Genomic DNA, 12,898 nt, shown 5'->3' with positions numbered 1-12,898 from the left:
CATCGCATCCCACGCTGCTATTGCAGCGTGTATGGCCACCTTTAGGCACATAACCCAGCCCATTATTTAAAAAGTGTCTAAATGAATATAAAAAAAATATTAAAAAATTAGAAACATGTATAATAAAAGACTCACTGTTCTTTGGCTGTTTAACTCTTGTGCAGTCCCTCCTCTTCTATCTGCGTAGGCAGGATGCTGAGGACACCATTACACCCCTCTCGTGACTGAGGGGGACAGAAAGGGGAGAGGAGGAGGAGATGGAAGAAGAGGGGAGGAGATAGAGGGGGTGGAATGTTGAGGACTGGCAGCGGCACTGGCACAGCACACTGAGAAGAGGGAAGGAAGGGGAGGCAGCGCTGCTGCCTGTTTGTCATTTGATTGACAGCTGACAGGCGCACGGAGCAATGGGTAGGGACATGTCATCCAGGCATTCACATACAGCGCTACATGCCTCAGCGCAAGTGTCCGTGAGGGTGAGGAAGAGGGGGCAGGTCGCAGGAGGAGGACAGTGTGTGCGCGGTGCAGGGAGCTGCTCAGCCTCTCCATACTGCCACCCGCTGTCATAGTGCTGCGGGCAGCGTGCAGGAGGCAGGGACAGTGAGCGCTTGAGGCAGCTTTAGCAGAGCAGGGAGGGAGACAGCGCCTTTTTAGCATGGCACCTACCTGCTTTGCAGAAGCTGCTGAGTGGATAGTGCCGGCCCTGTATACAGTCTTCTTTTCTATTTGCTGCAGCCATCGGATCTTAGCACATGAGGTAGTGCTGGCTTCGCTCTATGTATTTTTATTATAAATTATTTATATAGCGCCACAAGGATTCTGCATCGTCCAGTTACAGAGTTTATAAAGTAGTAAACAAAAACAAGAAAATAGAGACTTATGGTGTGTACACACAGTAAGATTCCTTTGCTATTCGACTAATGGTGTGTACACACGGTACAATCCAGCATGAGATTTTGATATAGTCAAAATCGCATCAGGATTGCATGCGGATCGTATTATGTAAGGAGAGAAAAAGGGACTGTTCTCTGGAACGCACACTTCAAAGCATTGTTAAAACTGAACTTTTAATACATTTTATTCAAATTCCCTTCGAATATACTCAGGGAAATAACAGTGATATAAAGAGATTAAAATCAGACAAACACAAAACATACACACATACATTGTGCTCAAGTTTAATAAAGGAGTGTATTAAAACCACAATTATGTCAATTTTAGCATGACCCCTGAAAAGCGGCAGTCATGTCTTTAATGACATGCATATAGGGGGATAAATATGGTCTTAGCTTGAGAGTTATTGGCATATCTGTAGAATAATAAGTGTACTACGCAGTTGTTCAGGTCACTAGATATATACCATATCGCATGCAGATCGCACAGGTTTTTTACCTTGCGATCCCGATCCGCACTCCCAGGACAGCACAAATCGAAACCCAGATAGACAGGGCAGCAATGACTATATAGTGCAGATCTGCACTATATAGTCAAAATCGCATGCATGTCTAATGGGTTGCAGTGCGTTTCGATCCCGATGTAATCTGTTCGCTTTGGGATCGAATAGCAAGCCTAATCGACCGTGGGTACACACCATTAGATTCGATTGCTATGCAATCTTTGCGAACGCATGTGCTATTTACATACAATTCATTCTATCTACATTCAATCTGCACTATATAGTCATTGCTGCACTGTCTATTTGGCTATGCCATCCCGATTCGATTTTGACTATGTAGTCAAAATTGAATGTCAAATTGTACCGTGTGTACACAGCATTACAGAGAAAGACAGGATAGGACAAGTATAAGGTATATAAACATTTCTGCATCAGCAGACAATTCTAAAATAAGTAATAGGGTAGGATAAAACAGAGTGATTATATGCCATCAAAGGAAGTATGGAGATCATTTAGGGAACATGAGTGAAGTAGGCCCTTCTTGTGAGAGCTTACATTCTAAAGGAAATGTGCCCTGTCAATAACTAAAAATATATACAAATAATAAAAAAAAACTTTAAGTCCATTCTTACTAAGGGTTAGTTAGTCAAGATGGGTGTGGATCGTTTGGTCTACAACAACTAGGTCGACAAGCATTGGGTCGACATCACTAGGTCAACAGGCAGCAAGGTCGAAATTACATTAGGTCGACATGACATTAGGTCGACATGGGCTAGGTCGACAGTCAAAAGGTCGACCTGGATTTTTTTCCGCTTTTTTGACCCGAATGTCGACACAGTCGACATGGACACCGCTCGCGATGCTTCGGGCACGGTGCCTTGCTGCATTCAGCACACTCTTTTATTCTCCCACCTCACCCTAGTGCAGGGCTGGGCAACACCGGCCCTCCTGATGTTGATGAACTACACATCCCAGCATGCCTTGCATCAGTTTCAGCATGGCCACATAGCAAAACTAATGCAAAGCATCCTGGGATGTGTAGTTCATTAACATCTGGAGGGCCGGTGTTGCCCAGCCCTGCCCTAGTGGATAATAGGGCATGAAATACCGCCTGTCGGCACATGTTGGCTAAGAAAACAGTGAAAAACCCCATGTCGACCTTGACCCATGTCGACCTTGCTGCCTGTCGATCTAGTGGTGTCAACCTAGTTGTTGTATACCTAATGACCGTATCCCAGTAAAGATTAGTTGCAACAAACCGCAGGTTTTTTAACTCTTTCCTGGAAAACATGACCTACAGTATGTAAGATCTTGAGGACCAGGTTTAAGAAACACTGCAATAAACCCGTGTTTATTGTGCAAATAGCAACTTTTTGAATCGGTGGCCCAGTGTGTTCAACCACCCCAAAGGTGTGCATATTACATAGCATAACTGCATACCCAAGAGTGGTATATCTACATTTTAAAATGGCCCCTATTGATGCAAAATAGTCCTAAACGAGATGATTTAGGGAGAAACAGATACAGAATAAGAAAACCGTTCTGTTAATGTTCTTTGAGCAGATCATAATTGAAAGCAGTCATTAGGGTTACCACCTTTGTGTTGAGCGATTCCTGGACAATGACCCACCCATTGACCCAGCCCTGCCCCTTGACCCGCCTTATGTTTTGTTTTTTTACATTTGCTTCAAATCTAATCTTGATTTCGCACACGGTAATATACACATACACATTACGTCACATCACATACTGTAATGCCCATTACACGTTATGCCACACACTGATGCCCATTATATATTATGCCACACACCATGATGCCCATTACACGTTATGTCATGAGTGGACAATTTTAAATAAAAAAGGGACAAAAGAAACAGTGCGCTCTGAAGGTGCGCACCAAAAATTTACACCATAATGCCTATTACATATTATACTACATACCATAGTGCCTATTACACGTTATGCCAGGGCTCAACAATTTTTCTTAAAAAAGAAGGAAAACGGTACTCTTTACCTAGCACGGCGGGCATCGCGGGTACATTTATGTCTGGCCGCGACGCGACCGACGCGATGCCCGCGATTTCCCATTGAAACCCATGTTAAACATGGAAATCGCGTCGGTCGCGTCGCGGCCGGCCATAAATGTACCCGCGATGCCCGCGACGCGATGCTCCCGATTTGCCATAGGAATCAATGTTAAAAGGCCCGATGGACACGATTTTACTGTTAAATGCCTCAATGGACCCGATGTGGCCATAGGAAACAATGTTAAATGGGCCTTAGAGCCCAAATAGTTACCCTGAACTCTGAAATGGCCCCCCCAATTGTTTACGCCACCCCACGATCAACGTCAACCCGAAGCGTGGCGAGCGCAGCGAGCCCGCGAGGGGCGGCGGTACGCGTCCTCCGACCTTTTCATACCCCCACTATCCACGTCGGCGTGGAGTTGAGAATAGAATAGTGTGGCGAGCGCAGCGAGCCACCGCGCCCGAAGCGTGGCGAGCGCAGAGAGCCCCGCGAGGGGACGCGGATACCTTCACAGGTAAACGCGTCCCTTCGCGGGCTTCACAGGTGTCCGCGTCGCCATGGACACCTGTGAAGCCCGCGAGGGGACGCGTATAGCTGTGAAGGTATCCGCGTGCGCTCGCCACGCTTCGGGCTCGGTGGCTCGCTGCGCTCGCCACACTATTCTATTCTCAACTCCACGCCGACGTGGATAGTGGGGGTATGAAAAGGTCGGAGGACGCGTACGCCATGGACACCTGTGAAGCCCGCGAGGGGACGCGTATAGCTGTGAAGGTATCCGCGTGCGCTCGCCACGCTTCGGGCTCGGTGGCTCGCTGCGCTCGCCACACTATTCTATTCTCAACTCCACGCCGACGTGGATAGTGGGGGTATGAAAAGGTCGGAGGACGCGTACCGCACTGTGCTTGTTTTCCTGGTACTCTTTACCTAGCACGGCGCCCACGATCTTGATCGTGGGCATCGTGAGGTAAAAAATCGCGTCGGTCGCGTTGTATGCGGGCTAAAGATGCCCGGACGCGACGCGACCGACGCGATGTCCACGATTTCCCCATTGAAAACCATGTTAAACATGGACATCGCGTCGGTCGCGTCGCGGCTGGCCATAAATGTGCACACGATGGCCGCGACGCGACCGACGCGATGTCCATGTTTAACATGGTTTTCAATGGGGAAATCGTGGACATCGCGTCGGTCGCGTCGCGTCCGGGCATCTTTAGCCCGCATACAACGCGACCGACGCGATTTTTTACCTCACGATGCCCACGATCAAGATCGTGGGCGCCGTGCTAGGTAAAGAGTACCAGGAAAACAAGCACAGTGCGTGCCAGAAGCGCACGTCAAAAATTTACACCATAAAGACTATTATACGTCACACAACCATTACATAAGTATACTACATGCCCATTACACGTTATGCCACACAATCTAATGCCCATTACACTTTATTCCAAACATAATGCCCATTACATATACCACATACCGTAATGGCTATTACATATTATGCCATATAAATGCAACCTACCTCCATGTTAATTGCTTGGGGTTTCTTGCTTGATGCCAGGGCCTTCATTCCCGATGCCAGGGCCTTCATGCTCGATGCCACGGGGAGGGCAAATGCCTGTTACCAAGGTGGGGGGCAAATGCCTGTTGCCAAGGTGGAGGGCAGTGGAGAACGTGCTGCTCTGCAACCTGCCTGGTGGTGCAGCTATATCAATCAGACACCAGAGCAGGTCAGTCTGTGGCGATTTCAAATATCACGCCTGCCCTGCGCACGGTCTGGCTGTCAATCAGGACCTGCTGATTGGATGACTGAAATAGCCGCAGACAGACCTGCTCCTGCTCATCCTCCTCACAGTCAGTCACAGCACTGCCGGTCTCTGGTTGGCTTTCCCCGGCAGCGCATGATCTCCCGCACCTGTTCCTGGACATTGTATAGTCCGGGAGCGCCACCTGTCCGGACTCCGGACACCCGGTCTAATTACTTGACTGTCCGGAGTAATCCCGGATGGGTGGTAACCCTAGCAGTCATCTTTGCTAAGGATTGATGTCAGTTTTTTGGGAGATGAAGTAATGTTGACTAATTTTTCTGTCAAAAATGTGTTTGTCTGACACTGAGGCAGGGATGCGCTGCTGCTCTGTGAGAACGATCTCTGTGAATGATGGTAGTGCTTACAGGTGTAGCATAATAAAGTGGTGATAGCTGAAAATAGTTAAGGTTTGTGACCATTGGGAAAAAATGCTCAGTCATGTGATCTAATGTGTTCACTCATGTTAGTGGGATTTATTTATACATAGTACCGGCCCACAGCTCCCTGATAAGTGATTGTGATGATACTTGGCCTAAACCTGTCTGAGACAATTACCTATAAACCTGTCTGAGACCATGGTGTTCAATGTCGGTCTGTCTGATGGAGATAAACAACCCAGACCAACAGACATTAAGTTATAAGATGTATAGTTGATGGTTATAGAGTCATATTTGAAAAAAACCTCATCAGAAAGTTACTGCAATCTCAAGTAATGGCTAGCAGTCAATGCTAAGGATTTTGTAAAGGTGTAAATAACCACTATAACGTGTTATATCCAGGCTGTCCTTTTTCAAATTAAGAACTACACATTCCCTATGCTCAGTCTGCCAGAATCAGATTTGGAGTTACATGCTCCTAAATAAATTACCAATTTTTATGGTAAAGTAAGTAAGTTTAATTTATATTGCGCACTTTCTCCAACAGGGCTCAAGGCGCTTTACAGACATTAAAAACAATGTACATAATACAGAGGATGTAGGTAGTACAGTAACAGACAAGTCACAGATAAAAGAAACCCTTGAGCACACAGTAAGCATAATGCAGGAGTGGGGCAGCATTTTGGATAACTTCCATTGGTTTTGTACTCCACCCTGACAAGGTACCAGGTGCGGCAGCCCTTTTAGGTGCTCTGCATAGGATTACCCTGGGTGGAATAGATTACCCCTAAAAGAAATGACCCAAAATGGGTGATTTCAATGTATACTCAGGTCCATGTAAGTTTCATCCCATCCACAAGTGCACCAGATGAGGCAGCCATGGTGGGTGCACTACGACGGTTACACTGTAGGAGGCAAGCCATACAAGGACCCAATGCAATATATTGGAAAGTAAATACTTGTGTAGTAGTATGATCAACCCTGCACAGAAACATCCACGTGATCCACATCCTGCCCGCAGAGAGACCATCTGAGGCAACCAGCTTGGTGCATTACATAGGTCAGAGCTAGCAGGGTGTGCAATCTCCGAAGGTACACATTACAGGAAAAGCAGATGGTGGGGTAGATGTATGCTGCAGGGGGGGGGTGGGGGGACGGGACATGAACACCTTTGCAGGGGACCGACACCTTTACAAAGGACTGATGGGGGAAGTGTTGCTACATAGGCTGGCCCTGGTGCTTCCCCTCACAGCTCCATGCTCACCATGAGGGGTACTGTAAATGTACTGTAAAGTCTTTATTTTCTGTGGTATTAATCACATATGCCATCTCTCTATTCCAGCTGGATAATGCAGATGAGCAGGCAGCACAGATACGACGAGAACTTGATGGGCGTCTACAAGTGGCAGAACAAATGGCAAAGGTGATAAGTGTCTTAAACGGTCCCTTTAGCTACAAAAAGGCAAAATAGATGGTCAGGAGTTCCTTTCATTTATGTGGTATCCTAATGCGAGGACAGCTACTTTGTAGTAGCAAACCCACTTACAAAAAATCAAAGTAATAGACATGTAGTTTTACAATGTGCATAACTTTGAAAAATGTGATCCTATGAATACATACAGTAAACACATAATGACCTTCATATAATTGTAATAGCTATACAGTACATCATTAAACTCCTGAAATTGTATTCACTCACACAGATTCAAGTCATAATTTTAAGCTAAATATAGATTTATATTTATGTGGGCATTACTGGTATAATATGCCTATTTCAAGCCTCCTCTCTGCATATATTCAATGCCGTTTTGGCGAGTTATGACGGCGCTAGCGGTCATAGCCCGCCCTCAGTATTCAACCCACTGTCTGCACTCATCGTTTCCATCTCGCTGTTTCTAAAAAACGAGGTGGAAACGGCGAGTGCAGCCGTAAAAACAGCGAGGCTCGCTTCTATATGCAGGCGGATTTTCCTGAAAAATAGAATAGGGCAAGGGGGTTAAACGAAAACAACCCATCCTCGCCATCTCCCTCACTGCCCCATTAAATATACCCCATAGTAGTAGGCACATTGTAGGTTTTGTACAGTATATCATGCAGTACATACATGGTAAAACTCCACAAAGAGATGAGTGCATCATTTGCTTATTTTTACTGATGTTAAAGTACAACAAAACCTATGGAATTACCTGAATAATTATCTAAAACAATGTTTTTTATTTTATAAAGGAAAGGAAATTTCCAAAGTTTTTAACTAAAGAGATGGAGGGTATATTCATAGAGGAGCTACGAGCCTCAGTAAATTTATTGATGGCCAACTTAGAAAGTCTTCCAGTATCCAAAGGTGGCCAGGAGTTTAAACTTCAGAAGTTAAAACGTTGCCAGAATTCTGCATTCCTTGAAATCGGAGATGAAAGTGATGTTCAGCTATCAAAATCTGATGTTGTACTCTCATTTACTTTAGAGGTATGAAATAATGTGAAGTTGCTATTGATTCCTTATTTTCTCTGAGAATTATGCTAACCATGTCTCTCAGTAGCTTATAGGCCAGATGCACCAAGTTTCAAAAAGTGATAAAGTGGAGTGATAAAACACCAGCCAATCAGCACCTAACTGCCATGTTACAGGCTGGGTTTGAAAAAGGACAGGCTGATTTTTTACCACTCTCCATTTTATCACCTTTTTAGGTTTGGTGCCTTTGTTATTGTATGATTCAGTTTTTCTGAGCATGTTAAAAGTACACTTGTTTAAGTAAATGTTCAATTTCAGCAGATATGGGCTGTTAAAAACAATTCAGAAAATAGATAGTTAATCATTGTTCTGTCCATTTAAGGAATGTGGAATGCATGATCTTATGGAGCTGTCTCCTCTCCACAGGGGTGGTAATTCTGGTCCCTGCCCATGCAAAGGGCACCGGCTTCTATTCAAACCATTTCCTGGTTCCCAAGCCAGATGGGTCTTCCTGACAGGTTCTGAGTCTGCGAACCCTGAATCATTTTCTTAGAGTTCCAAGCTTCCAGATAAAGTCTCTGCGCTCAATCCTGCAAGCCCTGGACCAAGGTGATTACATGGCCTCCCTGGATGTACATGATACGTACCTTCACATCCCCATTCTGGAGGATCATTTAAAACTTCTCAGATTTGCCATAAAAGCTCAGATTCTAACCTTTTGGACTATTAACTGGACACCTTGTGTATTTAGGAAAGTCATTTACAGTGATGATGGCTCACTTTATGCTTTATGGTATCCGCATCCTGCTGCTCTGTCTGGATGATTTCCTTCTTATGTGGAATTCTATGGGGGATTCTCATGCCAGTCTCCAATATCATCCAGACCACACCTTGCAGATGTTGCAAGCACACAGTTGGTTGATAAATTGGTGAAAATCCACATTGACACCATCTCAACGAATTTTTCACCTCAGGGCCTTGCTGGACTCCAGGTTACAGCAAGTGTTAATGCCAGAGGACAAAATAAGATTGTGCAGGACCTCATCCAGAAACTTGTATCTTGTTTTGAGATGGAGTATGCACAGTACCACTCCAGGATGCTAGAGTGGGAGCTTCTCAGGACTTGGAATCGTTCCCCTCTTTGTCTCAAGTTGCAGAAATTCACACCTTCGAGGGACACTTGTCCCTGTCCTGGTAGCTTTACTCATGGAATGTGCAAAAGGCCCGTTTCTTATCTTGGATTGGGTCATTCTGACCACCGACGCCAGCCTCAGGAGCAGGGCGGCAATAATCGAGTATCACTACTTTCAGAGTCGTTGGAGTCCACAGGAGCGCACCGCCTATCCATAAATATGTTGGAACTGAGGGCGCTTTGCCAGGCAAGGATTTTCCTCCAGGACCACAAGGCAGGTGCCTCCCTGGAGTTTTTTAACTGCCAGGGAGGCATCTGAAGTAAAGTAGTAATGGCCGAAGTGGCTCACATTCTGCGTTGGGTGGAGAAGTTCCTGCCGTCTTTCTCTGTGGTTTACATCCCAGGTCTATAAAATTGGGACGGCAATGTTCTAAGCAGATAGGATGTTCATTCGGGGGAGAGGTCCCTCTACCCCAAAGTGTTTCTGCAGTGGATTTGCCACTCAGATCGACCACAAATTGACCTATTCACCTCTCGCCACAATTACAATCTTCCTTGCTACATGTCGCGCACCAGTGATCCCGTTGCATTTCTCAAAGACATCCTCACATGTCCATTGCCTGTTTCAGACAGAGTATCTTTTCCAACCAACTGCTCCTTCAGAGAGTTCTCTGCATGTTTGAGTGGAGAAAATTGGCCCAAGTGTGCATGGCATGCCGATCTACTCAGACTGTCAGTCGCTCCTCCATGGCGTTTGCCACTGACCTGTTAACACAGGGCCCCTGTCTTCACCTGGACCTTCAACATCTGGCTTTGACAGGTGGACTTTTAAATGGCCAGTCCTAAAAGGCAGGGTTTTTTTTGACCCAGTCATGCACTCTACGAACCATCCTGAGGAAGCCAAAACTAGTTGATGCTTGTAAATATACTGATCTCACCAAATGCCGACTAGTGCACAAACGACGTTGTCGGGCAGACCCCTTCCTTTGGGACCAAGGTATCATACTTTTACAAGCTAACAATTCACACTAAAGGAATGTACTCTAGATAAAGAATCAATTACTTATCAAAACTTCCAATTGGACTGAATTTGTGGGTTAGTCGTTATTTGTGCCACTCCCCCGCCCACCCTTTTTTTTGTGTATACCGCCATTAGCCACTTGTTAACCTATTGATAGATCTTATGTATACATTTATTTATTGACATTGTATGTATACAAATATACATTTATTCATATTGTAACATTTTAACACATTCATAGAGTCTTATTTTTAGCTGTAAAAAATTGACTACTTCATAACTTGTATTTAAGCTGAGACCGAGCGCAAAGTGTTTTTTTTTTTCATCCACTGTTGGTCTCAGCATGAAAGCCTTCTATTAAATGCATTTAACAGGTGTGGTACAAGTATTTCTCCTGGTGTTCTACACGTTGGTTGAACCCATGTACGTACCGCTTATCACAGGTGCTTGCCTTGCCTTATATGGTTTTGAAGCGGGTCTTCATTTGGCTTTGCTAAAAGTTCAGATCTCGGTGCTCTGTGTTATTTCAGAGGAATGTGGCTCATTCCCCAGCTGCAAAAAGAAGGGGGTTATAGGAACTGGCTACCTGCTGGCGCTGTTGCAGCCTCGAGTCTGTACTATCCCACAGTTATCACCTAATTACAATTTACAAGATCATACAATACAACAAGATTGGGATTCCGGACTCCTAAGGCGCAAAGATCAGTGGTGAGACTATCAGGCGGCGACGTTTCCCTTGGTCTTATCACTATCTTGAATGTTCACACTCGATGGAATATGAAAGAGAGCCAAATAAAGAGAAAACCAACTGTTATGTGCTGTTCCTCATTTAAACTCAAAGCAGTTGTGAGAGAAAATTGATGGGCGTACCCCACTCACGGTATCAGCGGAGGGGTATAGGCACGTAGCGTTATCTTTAGGGACCCTCTGGTTCTTTACATCAACCTTTCGTTCTCCCAGTGTATGTGCATACAAGTGAACAAATAAACGAAATATTCGTGTTAGTGTGTATCCTTTGTTTAGTTCCTAGAACAGAAATTTCCAGGAAACAGAACAAAGTTTTTTCCTTTTTTGTGGGCGTACCTCACTCACCAAGTGAACGGTGGGGGTACACCTATAAAGGTTTCTTTGTGAAAAAAATATAATATAATAAGATGTTCAGACATGATGGGCGTACCCCACTCCGGTATTTCAGATGGTGTACAGGCCCGTAGCGGGTTCTTTGCTCGGCGTCCTCTGTCTACTCAGTGGATTATGGAGATCCCCATCCAGTCGACATAAATAAAGTGGAACACATATACAGTGTGTAAGATATCATTCAGTGTTATAGCTACAGATATTATATCTGGAGGGTGAATATATACAGGGAGCGTACCAGGACTCACACTGTACGGTGCTTTTTTAAGTGTATAAAGGTATCTTTATAAACAGGAACCGTAAACCTTCACCGTGTGAAACATAAAGGGCAGCATGTACCAGGGGATTTCTTCTAATAGAAAGGAGATGGGGGGGTTTGTGCGTACCCGACTTAAGATTTAGTAAGTTTTGAAACTCTCATAACGGTTTCTTTGATCTTGTATTCCTTATGATAGATTCACCATTGGGTCCAGTAAAAAGATGTATACCCAAAAAAAATGATGAATATGATTAGCCGTAGAAGGTTCACTTGAATGCAAAAAACTCTCCTTACTAGGTGTTTTTTATAAAAGTAAAAAAGTTCTTTATTCCAAATACACAACCTCTGTCCCCATGACAGCCGAATGGATCATAAAAACAGGGGGGTACAACATAAGGACCACACACGGTCACAGCATATGTAAAAAAAGGACTCCAGCGAATCCAAAAACATCCAGATAAAATTTGCAATATAAAAAAAAAAAAAAAACTTGAAAAAGATACGTACATCCAATGTAGGGTTTCTTTGGTATAAATGGTGATGGCTGCTCACACTCCACACTGGCAGTGTTCATACATTTTACAGGGCGTTCTGCACCTTCACCCTCCCTTTATTCCACCAGTTCATCTCATTGGTTCTTCAGGTTCTACAAAAGGCTCAGTTTAAACCGTGAACGGATGTTGCTCTCCATTGGCTTACATGTTTTTTTTTTTTTTTGGCTACTGCCTTTGCACAGCGTGTTTTCACCCATATCATGCTATTTTTGGTACCCAGCTTGATTACCTTCCAAATTTGTTTCATACAAATCAAGACCTAGTGGTCCCATCTTTTTCTCCTACAGATTTGACTTTGGATGATGTCATGGTCTATCTTGATGTGGTGCGAGCTTTGCACACTTATGTCCAGTGCACGCAGCCTTTTAGGAAAACTGACTGCTTGTATGTCCTTTTACTACGAGCATAAGTGGGTTGGCTTGCGTTTAAGCAATAGATTGCACGTTGGATGAAGATGGCCATTAATAAGGCTTATCTGCTCTCTGGGAAGCCGGTTTCTACATCTGTCAGGGCTCACTCCATTCAAATAATTGGGCATTCCTGGGCTATGTGCCGAGGGGCTTCTACTGAGCAGCTCTATTGGGCAGCTACGTGTTCCTCTGCTCATACTTTTTATTGTATTTTACCATTTTGACACCTTCACCTTTGCCGAGGTGCCTTTGGCCATCAGGTTGTCAGTGCAGCTTTGGAGCATTCCCTCCTGCGAAGGACCCAATGTCTCCCCTATTGTGCCATACTCTAATC

General features: G+C 44.7%; 1 protein-coding gene across 10 annotated transcripts in view; it reads left to right on the top strand.

The window, feature by feature from the left end:
* CADPS2 (calcium dependent secretion activator 2) overlaps positions 1-12,898 on the top strand; it is a 547,338-nt gene that overhangs the window by 92,336 nt on the left and 442,104 nt on the right. For all 10 annotated transcript variants that reach the window (XM_083182838.1, XM_083182837.1, XM_083182844.1 and 7 more), the window contains exons 4-5: positions 6,946-7,026; positions 7,830-8,066. In XM_083182838.1, coding sequence (XP_083038964.1) covers positions 6,946-7,026; positions 7,830-8,066 — 318 coding nt within the window. The remainder of the gene's footprint in view (positions 1-6,945; positions 7,027-7,829; positions 8,067-12,898) is intronic.

Source organism: Crinia signifera, chromosome 4, assembly GCF_055691185.1.
Source record: "Crinia signifera chromosome 4, ASM5569118v1, whole genome shotgun sequence".
NCBI classification, from domain to species: domain Eukaryota; kingdom Metazoa; phylum Chordata; class Amphibia; order Anura; family Myobatrachidae; genus Crinia; species Crinia signifera.
This window is presented reverse-complemented; position numbering and strand designations above follow the sequence as displayed.